Source organism: Amphiura filiformis, chromosome 17 (genome assembly GCF_039555335.1).
Source record: "Amphiura filiformis chromosome 17, Afil_fr2py, whole genome shotgun sequence".
NCBI classification, from domain to species: Eukaryota; Metazoa; Echinodermata; class Ophiuroidea; order Amphilepidida; family Amphiuridae; genus Amphiura; species Amphiura filiformis.
Genome location: NC_092644.1, coordinates 1,127,011 through 1,144,817, shown reverse-complemented (window position 1 = coordinate 1,144,817; position 17,807 = coordinate 1,127,011). Strand labels below are relative to the sequence as shown.

At 37.6% G+C, this 17,807-nt stretch overlaps 1 protein-coding gene across 1 annotated transcript in view; it reads left to right on the top strand.

The window, feature by feature from the left end:
* The window catches only part of LOC140138157 (uncharacterized), a 49,203-nt gene that overhangs the window by 12,117 nt on the left and 19,279 nt on the right, over positions 1 to 17,807 (top strand). Inside the window, exons 5-12 of the mRNA XM_072160090.1 lie at positions 652 to 774; positions 3,043 to 3,171; positions 4,670 to 4,795; positions 9,767 to 9,907; positions 12,111 to 12,314; positions 12,956 to 13,108; positions 14,686 to 14,973; positions 16,837 to 17,106. Coding sequence (XP_072016191.1) covers positions 652 to 774; positions 3,043 to 3,171; positions 4,670 to 4,795; positions 9,767 to 9,907; positions 12,111 to 12,314; positions 12,956 to 13,108; positions 14,686 to 14,973; positions 16,837 to 17,106 — 1,434 coding nt within the window. The remainder of the gene's footprint in view (positions 1 to 651; positions 775 to 3,042; positions 3,172 to 4,669; positions 4,796 to 9,766; positions 9,908 to 12,110; positions 12,315 to 12,955; positions 13,109 to 14,685; positions 14,974 to 16,836; positions 17,107 to 17,807) is intronic.

The following is a 17,807-nucleotide window of genomic DNA, read 5'->3' as shown; positions in this document are numbered from 1 at the left end:
CGATATGCCCGAACGAACCGCTTCACTGTTCAATGGCTTTCTTGTACTATATGAAATGTGGTGGGAGATTTAAAATACACATGCCCTGAGCAGACTACGATGCGCACGCACACTGCAGGGCAAAGAACAATGGAAAGTACCATAATGCGTGCGCATACTGCCGGGCAATGACGTCACTTGTCAAGTGGTCTATATTTACCGCTGGAGTGCATCTATCGTCTCATATAACACGGGCGACATCATTATTTTTTTAATAAAACAACGAGGCGAAGCGGAGTTATTTTACGCCAAAATAATGATATCGCCCGTATTATATGAGACGATAGATGCACGACAGTTCTCATTCTTTGACACTTCAATTCAAATAAAAATAGTATTACAAATTTTAATCAAATTAAATTCTAGATTTTACAAGGAATTACCTGGGGCTTAAAATTGATCAGTCCCGTTGTTGCTATGCGCCTCCGATTGGTTCAAATAGCGAGTACGCGTATTGCGTCAATGGACACGTGCTGCTGCTGCCCTCCTTCATAACAGTAACAATAATGATAATGATGATCAAATTGATAATAATAGTATTAAATAATAATATCATTTATGGTTTTAACAACTGCTTAAATTTTCTTATGAATAATTACATCATATACACAGGGGAATGTGGCAAGGACCAATTCATGTGTACCAATGGCGGAGATATGGGCATCTGCATTAGTAATAATTTGGTGTGTGATAAAATTGTACAATGCTATATGGGAGAAGATGAAAACGATTGTGGTAAGATTCGCTTTAATTAAAGGCTGTTGTTTGATAATGTCCAATATTAAAGGCGGTTGTTTAATAACGTCTAAATTAAGATATCATAAGCTATGTAAAACTTCAGAAGTTTTAGTTTAGCGGAACTTTTTGGAACAATTTTGTGATAGCTACTTGACGGACATCATAGAAACTTTGCTTAAGGTTATTAATTATTTTAAACTGTTGTGATCTGGTAGTTCACAGCATCTTACGAATGGTAGTGAGCTTTGGCAAAAACTGCATTGCTCAATTCATAACGAGTGTGTAGAAGAATTAAAATATCACATATAATACTTTTATAGGTGCTGCGGTTCTTGAGTTACGTTGTAAAGAGGGCTGAAACAACAACACTTTTGTAAAACGTACATAACTCATTAACAACAATAAATTAAGCAAGTTTGCAAAGTATACGATTTGTAGAATGAACTTTTGCAAAACATCAAGGTGTTATTTTTCAATAATATATTGATCTAGATAATGAAAATCGATTTTAGGTTGCTTCGACCAACAATACCTCGTCTACCCTTAAGGGTATACGAGGTATTGTTGGTCGAAGCAGCAAAAAAAAAAAATCGATTTTCATTATCTGAATCAATATGTTATTGCAAAATAACACTTTGGTGTTTTGCAAAAGTTCATTCTACAAATCATATACTTGCTTAATTTATTGTTGTTAATGAGTTATGTACGTTTTACAAAAGTGTTGTTGTCTCAGCCCTCTTTACAACATAACTCTGAACTCAAGAACCACAGGACCTACAAAAGTATATCTGTGATATTTGAATTCTTCTACACGCTCGCTATGAATTGAGCAATGCAATTTTGATAAAGCTCACTACCATTCGCAAGATGTTGTGAACTACTTTTTTTTCTGCTGCTTCGACCAACAATACATCGTATACCCGTAATAGATCGTTTGTATCATTTAGGTCCCATGTCACTTATGTAATATCCAAACCTGGCCAAAAATGACAAAAGTTACCGAAGTTGCCACAGTTAGTACAACTTTGGCAAATCCCTCGTTACAGTCGGTTCCGATCAGGGTAACGCGCAATTGTCGGCTACACTACTTGCCTATCCCACTTCGCGCGCTAGGTCAATTGTCCTGGTTGACGTTAGCGTTATCGCCCTGATTTTAGCTGCTTAAAATGCTTAGAATATGCTTGACATAATTGTTAGTAAAAAGCATGGAGATCGAATATTCTTTTTTAGCTCTCTTAGGGGCTGTGCAATAATTATGAGCGGCGTGCCAAAGATTGCTTGCCCTTTACAACAAGTTGCAATATACCGAGTGACAGACTTTAATGAGCTCTGACATCATCACCCAATTTACATCTCGCCGTGATTTAATGGTGTATTTACTTGCTCCACTGTGTATAGGGAACTAACCCTTTGTTATGTTAAATAGCTTTCCCAATTTTACGTGATGAAGGCCACACTTGCCATACCTCAGTAAACATCAAAATAGGGGCTAGCTGTTTTCCGTGTGTGGGAATTTCTAGCGTATATATTTCTGTGTATAATATTTGTGTATTTGCCAAATGCCACATATGGACATTATGACCAATATTTATGAATATTGCAAGGTACCTATAGGGACAATAGCCAGATGGTGTCCAAATTTGGGTAGAATATGCCTTATAGTCGATACTATCCAGTGAGTTTGATATTTTAAGAATTAACTGTAGTATGAATGGCAGCACGCCGTCATCCACATCCACATTTACTACGAAAAAGAGAAATACTTAGTTGAAAAAAGGTACCTGTGTCGGTTTTTTAATGTGTTAATTTTTTTTGCATGTAATATGACGATAACATATTCAACTCAATATTAATTGTGATATTTTGGCCTTAACACAAAATGGGCTTGCCAGCCAAAATAGCTTGTCCCCTCTCGCGGCCTTCCAAAAAAATCTTTGCCCCCCCCCCCTGCACGCACATACCAATTTCTGGGGACCCAATTTGCTAACCCTAAATGGTCAATATATCGCACAAGAAAACAATAAAAGACCCAGAAAAAAAGTGCAATTTTTTTTTACCGGTTTGGGACCTCTGATGCCCAACTTAAGCTCTCGCATTAAAAGGGATTGGAATATTAAGAAAGTATTGGCGTGAAAATCCACAGATGGGGACCGCCTGGTGGTTCAAGGTCGTTTAACAAAGGTGGAAATAAAATGTGATGAAATCGGACAATCCTCCTTTAATATGTAACGCCTGTTATTAATAGAAAATTGCAATTGTTTCTAGAGTGCAAAAATAACGAATATAAATGTAAGATTGGCGGCTGTATTGCGAAGACGAAAGTTTGTGATGGGAACGTTGATTGCTTAGTGGACAGTAGTGGCGACGAGGATGACGAACAAAGCTCATTGTGTGGTAAGAATATAACATATTATTCCTGGTGTGTTGTTTTCATCTGACTACTTTTACAATTTGCAAGGTTCTTTTTACGCGTTAACCATTACGTATACTCGCACGACGTTAAGGTGGTACTACACCCCTTGATGCATATTTTGTTATGAATCTAAATTGGGGAATTAGTCTATGGGAAAGGAGAGCGAGGTACCAGATTTGGAGTCCCAAGGGATGAGGGAATGAACGGGAACGGGAATGACTATCACGAAATGAATAGTATAAAAGAAAAGTATAATTGAATATGATTCACGTGCAAGACATGATGACAATATAATCGTCATCATGTTGACCAATCTAACTAATCATCATGAGCCTTCCTGAGCACGTCTGCATAGGTCGCAGGGTTAACAAGGAGTGAAGTCTTTATTAACGCACAAACAAAACAAAACCTGATTTTTGGTATATTTGTAATGTTTACACATGTCCCAACTTGCACCTAAACGGAATCAGCCAAATTTGTTGTGTTTGTAGGTCAACAGAGCAAGAGTTCGGCATAAAGACCTTATGTCCTCCCATAGAGCTACATGGTAAATGGCCAAAATAAGCAGCAGAGTTTCTTTCACTTTATCTTGTTATTTCAGCTAAAAATGTATAGAAAACTTTCGTAACAATTAAGGAAATCTGCAAAACATTATAAGCAGATTAACTACACACAGTATGAGATGCTAAAAAGTACTACACTAACAATAAATACCAACAACAGAAAAATCAGTTAAAAAGGTCAAAAGAAACATTTTACAACGAATAACAACATTAAATCTAATAATTTACCACTATTGCTGCAATAAATGAAACAAAAAACAGCAACAACAAAACGACAACAACAACGTAACTACTCCCTTTTCCAGAAAAACACAGAACTAATTTTTTGGGATTAAAAAACATTATCCTGTTTTGCCAAATGAAACATACCGGTAGCTAAATCCTAATCATTTAATTATTCCTAACTGGCAATAAAATAAAATATTAATATTTGGTCAATTTTTGGAAATAAGGGCCAAAAACGTGTGTTTTTCGTATGCTGTGACAATCAAGCCCAAAGACTTGTACCAAGACGAATTTTAGTTTATGCAGTCTAATTTTGTTGAAAAGACAATGTTTCATTCTGATAACCAATCATTTAATTAAAGAAACACAAAAAAGTGACAATTATAGCAAAATTTCGACATATATTTTGAATTCTTAGACTTTTTCTAAGTCTTTGATTTTTGTGACTCGATCGTCAGAAAATATGTCGAAAATGAATGTTTTTGGCTCTTTTTTTCAAGAAATTAGTAAAATAGTAAACTTTTTCTTTTATCTCCAGTTAGGACTAAATGAATGATAAGGATTGAGGTATGTTTCAGTTGGCAGAACTCGATAATATATTTTTATATCCCCAAAAATTAGTGCTGTATTTTTCTGGAATTTAATAGTACTACTAATGTTTTGCTGCAACTATTTCCTACTTTCAATTTAGACCCGACTGAACTACAGCAATCTGGTTTGAAGTGTGGTTTTACCACAAAGTACGTACCTCAACTGTTCGTATGTGACGGCTATGACGACTGTTCTGACGGCAGTGACGAAACCAAAGACGCATGTGGTATGTTACACTAGCTATAATCACCATGTAATCGTGTATATAACTGTTCGTTTGTGATGGTATGAAGACTGTCCTGACGGCAGTGACGAAACGAAAGACGCATGTGGTATGTTACACTAGCTATAATCAGCATGTAATCGTGTATATAACTGTTCGTATGTGACGGCTATGACGACTGTTCTGACGGCAGTGACGAAACCAAAGACGCATGTGGTATGTTATAGGTATGCCAGGTGAATTCAAATTTGCCATCAAACTGCATCATTTTATATAACAAATTAAAGCCCTTGAGTAAACAAAGCCAAAACTGAAAACCATTTTTTCATAGCACTTTCCGTAGCAAAGTTACATCTTGTCAAAGATTGACTTTCATCAAAAAGTTTCAGCTAGCAAAATTCCCCAACACGGCATTTCGGGGTGTTTCTAGATCTTAGGGACCGATCGTTATTTACGGCAGGGGGGGGAATGGGTGTTTTGGCAAAAATATCGACAAAAAATTTCACGTTCCCCCCTCGCGTCCGCTCAAAATTTTCGCGTTCCCCTTGTTTTCCCAATTTTCTCCATTTAAAATTTAACAATCCCCCTCCTGGTTCAGCTAAAATTTCAGGTTCCCCTCAAGATCACAAAAAATTTCGTGTTCCCCCTAAATTTACCCATTCCCCCCCCTGCCATAAATAACGATCGCTCCCTTAGTCTCATTATGATAGCAGCTTTTTTTAATGGAACTGCTATCCAAATCCCTCTACAATTCCATGTGCGAGTGACTTATCACCATAAAAAATCATATATTTGGGTCATGTGAAGTATAGAAAACATATTTATGTACGTTTCCTTCTTCGGCCAGTTGGGTAAAAATTTCGATGTAAATATGCATTGACATTGTCGGCGAATTTGGCTGACTAGCAAATGTGTTAACTAAGGTTTGCCTGGGTTACCTACATGTGGTATGTTACACTAGTTACAATCAGCATGTAATCGTGTATATAACAATGGTTCGAAACAAGTACTAAACTGAGCTCAAAAAGAAACTGATAATTTTTCACAAGGTTATATCTTAAATTCCTGTCTATCAAAATGAACATGATTAATACAGGATTACTTCAATACTCTACTCTATAAATGCATGGCATGTCAGTAACCAAGTAGTTGTCCAACGGCGGACACAACAGCAAAATGCACTGACATAGAAAAGCTTCCTTGACCACATTCACAGCCCAATAATTGGCACCCATAATTAACTTAGCAAATACCTCTTTGGGGCGCACCTTATTGGCATGACTTTGTGAAAAATACAAAATTAATGGACTTATAAAAACACCAAATAAACCGTGACCTTTGTACCGGGCTTAAACCAGTTTACCGCCTCTTAGAACCCGATAGACGGTGACCAACACTATGGACCACAATAGCCTAATCTCAATGGCATAGTCCAATAACCTCAAATAAACAATCATAGTGCAAAATTTGACCTAACTTGCAGAGTATGAGTTTTTGTACCCAAAGTTTCAAAGTCATGCAATGAATGTACAAATGTATGTTGTATAGTTATCCTTGTTTAATACGCTGCAGCATGGTACAGTGTATGAATAGGCATCTTATCAAGATCAAGATAGTGATAGTGACATAACAATGAACATGCTTATCTTACCAAGGTCTTATCTATCTGCATGGTGTTATTGAAAACTATGGTGTATTATTGTTTTAAGGATGAAACAACTGGCCAAGTTCTTTTGCATGGAAATTAGAACAAATTACTATACAAGCTGTATCAAAAAGTTTGGTACCCAGCAGTTTTGATCATAGTTTAGAAAAGCCTGGTTCTTCCAAATGCAATATCGGGTCCCCCTTAAAATGATAAAATGATCAGACCATAAATCTTTTGTGACTGTTTATGACATTAATCAACAAATTATGCGGATCCTAGATGTGTCGAGGATGTTACGTTTATGAACAAAACGTTACGTTTGTATTTTCAACATTGTTAATCATTGCTACGTGTATGTTAACAAATGAAAGTTCTGTAATTTTTTTAATTCTTCAATGCTAAGTATTCTTTTGGATATCATCAAATTGTAAATCTCTAGTCAGATTTTCAGTGTGTTAACAACTATGTATCAAAGACGTTACGTTCATGTACAAAACATTAACGTTCTTATCTTGTGAACATTGTATACCCATAGCTACTTTGATGAAGAATGAATGTTCTGTAATTGTTTTTTATCCTTCATCTCTATTAGATTTTCAATGTATTAGTAAGTAGAAGCAATATCATTACTACAATATGCCCCAAAAACAGAACTCCCCCACCCCACATAATCGCAAATTGACACGACAGCTTCATTCCAATTCAATTTATTTCATCCATAACGGTCCTGTGATACACCTTCCCCAATCAAACACATTTGCATTTGATCATCTTCTACTCTTCCCTGAGTAGATCATTATAATATCAAATCTAAACACCATGCCATGGAATTCGCCATTGGGCGCCCCATTCCTTTAAAAAAGGAATTTTTATTACTTAAAAAGTGTCAGAAACACTGGTCCAAATCAATTGATCTGAGAACGCTAACGCTCTCGTGATACAAACATACTGAGTTATGGCTTAAATCCGATGTTATATTGTATTCAATAAATTATCTTGTGTTTTTCTGCCTCCACTGGAGGTAGTATGTTTTGGAATTGACACCTAAAATGCCGCACATTGCGCGGCATGTAGGCCGATTGTACAAAGTTATATTCTGACAAGTACTCTAATTTCCGCCCAATTTTGAGAGCCCAATATATATCCCCCACTTCTCTGCACTATACATAAATTCGCCTATCGCCATTTCCCTAAATTGAATGTTTAAAAAGGTATTCACGCTTCCTTAGTATGTGCAATAAATTAGCATTAAAATTAATCTTATTTTATAGGGATTCTAGAAACACCTAGCAAGTGGCGGCCAATGGTGTAGGTCTTTCAAGTTCATGAATTATGCATTAGAATATTTTCAAGCTCATAATGTTCTATAATTTAAGACCGAATTAAAAAGACTAGCTTGCGTATGCCGCCCTGTCAACCAGACCAAAAATGCCATACTGCGCAGGTCAGCAACCAATCACGGCACGCCTTTGTCATGACGTCAGACGCAAACTAGTATTTTTTTAATTCGGTATTTAATTATCAGTATTTAAATTTAAATCAATGATTTTTTTGAAAAAAAAATGTGATTTAAATCAAGCAACCCTGTCCTATATGCGTGTCCAAAGTCACCCCAATGTCCAAAGTCACCCCGCTTTACGGTACTGAAATTTATACTATAGGCCTATACTACAATAAATAGGCTACGGTTTGTAGGCCTATGTCATTTTGTATGTGACGGTATGATGGGTTAGTATCAATCAGTGTGCCAGTCAACATTAAAGCCATATTTGCTGAGGAGAACGCCCTCAAAAAAATTTAAATTCTGGTTTTTACACGATTGTAATGTACTTTAGTCAATCAAGACTTTAGGTGCTGTAGTTTTGTAAAAATCGAGATTTTGAATAAAACGATGGAACCGGCGTTTTATTATTACGATGGAAATATTAGTCGAACACGTATGCACAGTACGTAACGGCGTGCGGGATACACATACACACACACCCCGAGGATCGTACCGTATTACAACCGCGGTAGTAACATGCATGGACGCTAGTAGTAAATTCCAATTATCTACGCTTTACCTCACTTGTTCGGCTCAAAATTAAAAGGGGACATATCTGACAGTAAAAGCTAACATTTTATGGAAAATAAATCGACCGATAAGCCTATACACTCAATCCATGACCCTGCATGCGCCATCAGGGTACAGGGCGTTAGTCCGACACGCTGCTAGTCCGACACTCCGCTAGTCCGACACGCCGCTAGTCCAAATCTAAAATACCCCGGGTAAAATACACTCTGCCAGTCCGACACGCCTCTACTCCGAAAATGAAAAACTCTGCGCTGAGTTCGAAACTGAAAACCACTGCGCTTGTCCGAATCTGAAATACACTGTACCAGTCCGACACGCCGCTAGTCCAAACCTACAATATACTCTGCCAGTCCGACACAGCGCTAGTCCGAAAATGAAAAAACACTGCGCCAGTCCGAAATGGAAAACCACTGTCCTAGTCCGAATCTGGAAAACACTCCTCCGACACAGCGCTAGTCCAAATCTAAAAAACACTCTGCCAGTCCGAAACTGAAAACCACTGTGCTAGTCCGAATTTGCAAAACATGGCGCTATTCCGAATCTGAATTTAGGAAACATAGTCCGAGACTAGCGCCGTGTTTTTCAGATTCGGACCAGCGCTGTGATTTTCAGATTCGTGTTCTGCAGTTTCGGACTGACGAAGTGTTTTCCAGACTCGGACTAGCGCAGTGTATTTCGGATTCGGACTAGGGTTGTGTCGGACTGTTGCAGTGGTGTTCAAATTTGCCAAAGGCATCCATGGGTTTTATCTTATTTTGTAGCCTATCTGAAAATTTTACTTTGCATAATTCTTGCATATATAATTAGAAAATAAGGCCTACCTGACAACATTGCATAACAAAAATAAAAGAAAGTTGTTGCCAACGACTTGGTTTCGCTCCATTTTGACAGGCCATATTTTGGTATCCGATTAAAATAAAATTTTCAGTCTTGTAATTAGGAGAAAATGGACTCGCATATTTCAATCAGGCAAAAATCTATATCCAATAGCGCTACCTAAAGCTAGCATTATAAGTATCTCCTTAACTAATAACAAAAGGTGCCCACTGTTATCTTGGAGGCATTGTCTTTTTAAAGACATTTCTTGTTTTATAATGTACTGTTTATGTAATGTTTGAAACGTTTTGTTTCAATGCAATACCCTCTTAGACCGTCAGGCCTTTTGGGGACCTTCTGCATTCTTTATTTTTGTTATAAGAATGGACAGTTTTGAATCTAATCTAATCTTATCGGTTCCGCTTTTTATTTATAGATGATGATGGGTGCAGCGAAGACCAAACCTCTTGTAAATTCGTAGACGGTTCCGGTTACTGGTGCTATCATAATTCCAACCTTTGTAATCAGCACATTGACTGTGATGATATGAGTGACGAAAGCCCTGAGTATTGTGATGGTAAATGAGCGCCTAAAATATTTCAGCTGCTGAGTTTGAGTCCCATCATGCAGTTATTGTTGCCTACATGTATGCACACAACACAGGGGCACTCACAATAGGCAATTGACCCCTACTGGTAGCACTGTGTTGTAGATGTAGGAGATGAACTAGTTAGCGTCATATATCAAAAAGTATAAAAGCTATGATTTTAGTACTTGTCCTATGTTTCAATTACTTATTCTTTTCAAAATATCTGCTTTAATAACGGGGGACCATACATTTGTATGAGAAAGAAATCCTACCATCTATCCAAACTCCCGTGTTAGTATTCCAATGCACATTTTGCTTCACCGGGCCGCCCTGGCTTGGTCGCATTTGGAAGAGGGTGTCACGAAACCGTAATAGGTACAAATGTAGTACTTTCTGTCAATCAAGTATGGTTTATTCTCTACATGTCAATCTTAATCATTAGCATAGTCCTTATAATAACGGGGGACCGCCTTGATGAGTAAATGACAGCAAACCAGTGAAAAACACCCCAAAACTCGGTCAGTGGAGTTCCGCCCGTATATGTCAAAAGCGTCATTATCGATTGGATTAGTCGACCGTTTCGGACAATTCGATCGCTCATTGGATTAATATTATCACGTGGTAATAAATTTGCATTGGACAATCGATTACTATAATGGTTCAGTACTGCATATCTTGGTTTAATCTTCACTAAGCGGGTTTATGGCTGGAAAGGTCACGGTGAATTTGCCGGTGAATAACTGCACTATGCAAAATGCAACATTAAAAATGTAATGCGATATGAAGTAATTTAAAGCCATAATGTGTGATTTACATTAAGAATATTTACCTATTTAAGTGTCAGTTTTCACTGATAGCTACTGATCACATTGTCCCCTTTTAATTTCGATCCAAAAAGATGAGATCCAAATAGAAATTTGCTATTTCATTGCAGCGCCTACGATGCGTGTCCTCTATCGAGGATGTATTATTACCTCCACGAGGTTCTACGCTGCGCTATTTAAAATCTTGAATTTTGGTCACGTTTTCAGCTCAAGACGCAAGCTACTCTCTCAAAGCGCAAACTAACGACTATCATATATGTTCAAAATATATATTCAAGTGCAAGGAACCACATCTGGTTTCTTTATACGAAATCATTTATGGGAGATATTCATCATTTTCCACCCCGGTATGCAAAGATGTATCGTCTGAATATCATTCGTGCATAGCACATTTACGTGTATCGATCCCGTGTATTCATTTCAGTGTCTCTGGTAGTAAATAATGTAATTATTAACCGGGCGATGTTGGTGTGTGGTATCCCAACCATGGTACTCAGAAATGCTGATTCTGAACTGTCACCCCATTTTTGCGTCCTTCCCAACTTCCCTTCGACAGGGGTCACTTGCCAACATCGTTGAAACGGACTGATGTTATTCATGCTGCAAGTGGTGTGCGTAGGATTTCATGGAGGTGGCGCGTTCCCTCCTCAAACTGACCTAAGAAATAAAAGCACTGTGCGCGAAGGCGATCGCTTTGGTACTAAGCCTCAGCGAAGCCTTTAAATCACTCCGCGAATGATGTAATGTGGATTACTTCCGGTAGATACAAAATGTTTGGAGGGGAATATTTGTATTCAATTTGTTGCCGAAAAGGTCTAAAATCGAGCAAACAAAGAACGTATTTTTATGTGTTTCAATGGGTGTGGTCTCGTCTTTGGGTGTAAGAGAGCAAAGTCCCGGATTACCTCTGGGATCGCTAGCTCCTTGAAAGTAATCATAAATTAAAAAAAGGTCCATTCCCGTTCCTCTTTAGTTCATCATTTATAGGCATCACTCCATTCTAGGTAGCCAACGCTGTCTTGGCGCCACCCCGTCAGCATTACCTAGGAATAGATAACGTCTGTTAATGCCTTGATTAGACTTGACATGAAAAACTGACAAGCTTAATTGCACATCCCTCACCTAACCATCAAGAACGTTAGCATTCATAAGCCTTTTCGAAATATGGCGGGCACAAAGGAGAGGGCGTACTTTGAAGTAAGTAATCTTTTGTCAGCTGAGTAGCATACAAACGATTACTCACTTCAAAGTACGCCCTCTCCTTTTGTGCCCGCCATATTTCAAAAAGGCTTAATGTAGGCCTACTAAAATTGTATAATTCCTTACAATTTCTCAATGTATCTATTTATTTCATATATCAAAATTAGTTGACGAAATAAGTCCGCGGATTATAAACAGACCTACCGATGCATATTATAGTGGATATCCCGATGCATATTATAGTGGATATCCCGATGGATATATGAACTTTTTCTTTATCGAAGGAACCGAGCAAAGAGGCGCAGTTGTAACGTGGGAAGCACTCATGGCAATTGACAATTTTGGAAATGATCAACTCCAATTTGAAGAAGGTAGGCCTATTTGTTATATACACGTCAAAGGGTGCTTCATTTGGATTTTAAAGTATAGGCAAAAAATGTTTTGTACATAAACATTATGTATAAATTCTCAACTGAGAAAAGTGTGGGGGATGAGGCTAGTTGGATCACGAAATGCCCCTTTAACTTGATAATGTCCTCTTTAAAGGGGCAATTTAAAGGGTGTCTCCGGCAATCACAACATTATGCCCCAATTATGAACATTATTAACAATACCTTTGTTCCCATTCAATACCATTAATACTTTCTATGCTCCACTGCACGTTGGCTATGCTATGCTGAACATGTTTCCAAACGGATGCCTTTGCTCTATTTCCACTCGGATGCTTGTGCGTTCATTTCCTTTCAAAAACCAAACGGTGTCTTCTCAGAGCCACACCAGGCCGAATCAGCAGAAGTCGTAGCTAGACCGTGGCCAAAACTATACATGGTCCTCCGACTACGCCGAAATCTTCGCTTCCACGCCTGTTCCTTGCCCAAGTTAGCATTTCCCATCCGGCACCACGTGGACGAGTTACCTGCATGACTTTAGGGGGGTATTTTAACAAGTCGCTGATAGGATATGCAGCTTATAGAACACGGATAACCTCTATTAATGTTATTTTATTTATTAGATATTAAATTGGAGAAATTAAACGGACTATACGAAAACACCAATTTGAAAAACGGAGACTTTTTCGGAGAAGGCTTGTATATTATTACACAAAGAGTTTCGGATGAAGCAGGGAATTCTGCTGAGTACGTGTTTTGGGTCGAAGTACTTGCAGGTTAGTATTACAATGTAGTTTATTACAATGATTTTTTTAATTATTGTCAGGAGGGTGAGAGTTCATAAGGGTCGAATTGTTACAATAATGCTGGACTTAAGATATATCATCACTAACGCATGCGTGTTCGTGACTTCGTCATCTATGGCATAGCTTTAGTCTCCTCCGCCTTCGCAGCACGCTTGGAGGCCAGTCGACTGCATATCCGTCTTTACACGCTTTTCAATACGGAATAAATGCTAACCTCTCGTGACATCATCCAAGCAGCAAAGTTCATTTCCCATTGAAAAGCGTGTAAAGACGGATATGCAGTTTACCGTTCTGCTAGTTTGGTTTCAGATTATATTGTATGCTGCACAAATTGTAAACCTGTTAATTAAAGGGAGGTAACCCTATCGGTTTAGGATATGGATTGTCTTTAAATATCGTCCACTTATGCACCTACAGAAAACGAGAACATTTTCAGCGTAAATGTGAATAAAATAAGCCAATACGTTGGTACAGTAAGCCAAAGAATGAAGCTACGTTCACCCCTGTATATCCCAAACAAAAACAAATATTTCATAATTGGAACCAGCAGCCAATGCAATAGCCGCATCTTTTAACTCGAATTTAAGAACTCGTTCGTTGAAATTGTTCAAGAAATAAAGACACGACGATTCAAAAAGCCAAGGAGATGCCAATTTAAAAGTTGCAGTTTGTTCCATTGCATGCTCTATTGATTTGAAGGGAAAGCTTGATGTCAGTTAACCACTCTCTACATGATTAGAGTTCTTTGCTAACGGATTTACCAGGATCCTTACTAGAAATGAGGAGAGCACTGTCGTCAGCATACAAAAGTTATCTACAATTAATTATCATTGGCATATCGTTTACATAACATAAAAACAAAAGTGGGCCCAAAATACTTCCCTGCCGGACTCCACATGAGACGTTTAGAGGATCAGACTCCACATCATTGGCACTAACTAATTGAAACAGACATTTCAACCTTTAAAATCTGGTAAAGTTGTTTTCAGACCACCCTGTACAGCACTAATAGAAAGCACCATAGTTTAAAAAAATCTTTGCTGATGCAAAAAAGAGACAAAACTTTACAAAGCAATGATTATGCGTCCCAGGAAGGGCAATTGGGAATGGGCAAGCAACTTTTGGCGAGCTAAAGGGGTCGGGGATGATTTGAAATGACTGCCAATTATGATTGTTTGATATTTATTACCAGCAATGTGGAAAAAGAGACACATGTAGAACCGAAAAAGGTACCATTTTGTTGAAGGAGCAGAGTTCAACAAACCATAACCCCGGTTCTGGATATCGTTTGAAGTCAAAATAATGATATGCATGCATTTTAAAGCTTATGATATATATTTTCTAAACACGACATAAAACAAAATTGACCAGGGCCGACTTTACGGCTGATTCGTAATGTACGATCAAACTTTTCTCTTTAGTTTCGTTCTTAAATGACATTCAAATTCAGCTAGATTTTGCTGCAGTAATCAAAGAGTGTGAGTCAAACGGTTGAATTGGCGGCGATTGCAATACATATAAAAAAATAATCAATGTTTTCTTTTTAGTTCCGGGAATCATCACCATAAACGGATGTCCAGATGATATAACAAAAGAGGTCGAAATATCTGTTGATAGTCATTCTAGTGATCAGTTTCCAGTCTTTTGGACACCACCTACTGCAGTAATGACCACAGTCAGTGGAGAGGAACCCTTTGCAGGAGATATGGATCACAGTCATGACCCGGGAGATTCCTTTGAAGTATGGGAGTTGACGTTAGTCGAATATAGGTTTTGGTTCGATGGGTCTGATGATTTTCCCGAAACGTGTTCCTTTTACGTGTACATGAACAACGGTAAGCAGGAATTTGCGCAGTATAATTTTATCCAGTTTTCCGCTCATATATTGTTGGCATAGGCCCCTATAATGCACAGTTCTAATAAGGCACAACATCTTTTTTGGTCCTATAGCGCTATCGAAGAGGCACCGATGGCAGTTTTTATCGTACCCTGAACATTTGTACAGTGCATGTTTTTTTTAAATTTAAATGATTATTACGCTATTATTATTCTGCTTGATACAATGTATTATATCTCCAGGGAGTAATGTCAAGAGTCGTCGGTACCTAACCGGGCACCGATAGTTCTATAGGACCAAATTGGATGTGGTGCCTAAGGGTTATTCCTAGAATTTGTTTTCATGAAAAGTTAAGCAAACATTGCGGGAAACTTTGTTGTACAAAAATTGGAAGCAGAGGTATCAGTAGTTATTTAAAATTTTACAACACTAATTTATTTCACATACTTATAATCTCTATGGAGAAATAATTTTCGTTACCGTTTAAAAAAAGTCTTTTTAAAGAAACGTGCTTAAGGAAATGTTTGTATTGCTAGGGTTCAATGGTGAATTATACAACACAATCAATATCATTTAAGAAAAAAACCGGTAACGTAAATTACATGAAAACAACCTACGATAAAAAAATTGAATATGGAAAAGCAAAATACCGACCAATATTTCACAATAAGATGATTCAGATCACTCCTTATACACGTCTTGACCTTTTTGGTGTTGGGAAAATACCGGGGGAAAATATCAGTCAAAATATTATCAAAATGTTTTACTTTTAAACCCTTTCTTGCAACAAACTTCGCAAGTAGTACGCTATAACTATTACTCTACGACAAGACCACGAAGTCCAGCCGTAACCTTGAATTGACCTCTGCTGAACTTGAAATGACTGGATAAAATTGTCAACATCGTGAAAAATGTCGGCACTAAGTTTAATAACAATACTAATTTTCATGGAAATTGGACAAACTTTGATACTTTTTCATGGAAATTGGACAAACCCCTTCTCCATGTTTAAGCCAAATCCGATTACAATCCTATATGCACATAATGCTAGATCCCTTTTGGCATTATTCTGATGATCACAGCACTTATTATGCAGCAAATAGTGAATTTGAAAGTGTTTTTCAGCAATCAACCGTGTTTGACCCCTGTATGACCTTGAAATCAAAATATGTTTCAGTCGCATCTTTGTACCATTTTGAAGGTATTTGGTGATTGTCCAGAAATACCCCCTTAATGACCTTTGACCCCAAATCTGTGTTTACCTCATAGGCCCCCCGGCCATAGCCAAGGTCAATGTCCAAATCTCATTACTATTTTTAGCCAAAATTGCCCATGCGTGACGTTTGACCCCAAATGGGTCATATCAAATGTAAAGGTCGGGGTAGTTGCCCAAGTTTGATATGAAATTGGATATATTGAGCCCATATTTATTGGTTGAGCTATGAGTTTTAAAACATTGGACGAGGCGTAGTCGAGTCCAATATTTGAAATCTCATAGCGAAACCAATAGCGTATTCATCTAATTTGATCATTATTATGTTTTGGATCCAAATATTTGCACACACTTGGGCTCATCAAACCATAATATTAATAATGGTTATAATTGGTCAAATAATAAAGGAGCTAGAGTAAATTCCAACAAATTGACAGAAGAAAGAATAATAATAAGATTAAACCGCTGAAATACCAGAGTCCAGCCGTAGTTCGGCTGGACTAAGGAAGGAAAAAAATCACACCTTATTAACAAAATGATCTAAACTGATAAACAATAATAGTTTGCAGCCGGACTATTAGATAATCTGATGATACATCGATCTGTTCATATTCCAACAGCGTTTATTTTTTCACAAATTTCTTTCAGTTGATACTACTCCACCAGTTATTCTCGACTGCGATGGTGGTATCGATCTCACAGATGATATGAACGCGTCTCCGATACTTCATGATAATGGGTCATATACATATTCGTGGATAGAACCCGCCGCTACAGATAATTCTGGAGAAGTGTGGTTGATCACCCGAACAAGAGAAGTGGGTGACACGCTATTTTATCCTGGAAGAACTGAAGTCAGTTTTGTATTCACCGATAATGATCATAACACAGCGGAATGTACTTTCAATGTTACAGTTAGTAAGTACAAAATGTTAGGACGTAAAGAAAAAAGAAACATCATGAAGTGTTACATTTAAGCTATATTATAACATTTTTTCAAAATCCTGTTTTTTACACGATTATGTTGTACTTTATTAAACCAACATAACCTGCAAAAATCAAGACCCTAGGTGCTGTAGTTTTGTCAAAAACCGAAATTGTGAATAAAGCGCAGGAACCGTCGTTATTATTACGATGCAAATATTTGTCGAACGCATACGCGATGTTCATAACACAGTACGTACATGGCGTGCGGGACGGTATTCTACACAACAAATGATCGTACCGTAAAATAACCGAAGGAGTGATACGTATTGGCGACATCGGCGCAGGAAATTCTAATTTTCTTTGCTTTGCCTTTGTTGTTCGGCTCAAAATTAAAAGGGGATATATTTGACAAGCTCTGACAGTAGAAGCTAACATTTTATATCAAAGAAATACTATTCTATCTTGTATGAAAATGTTATAATATAAAGAAAGACAAAGTGAGCTGTTGTGGCTGCATGGTATCAAGAAAGAGAGATGGAATTTCATGATAATACTTAAACTACAATAAAAGGCAAGAAATAAAGATACTAAAGTCCGTCAACTCAGAAGTACAAAGTAAATCTGTGGCATCGGGGGTCGATGCTTTGCGTCACACGCACTGCGTGTTAAAAGAATGCGACGCAAAAAGAGCG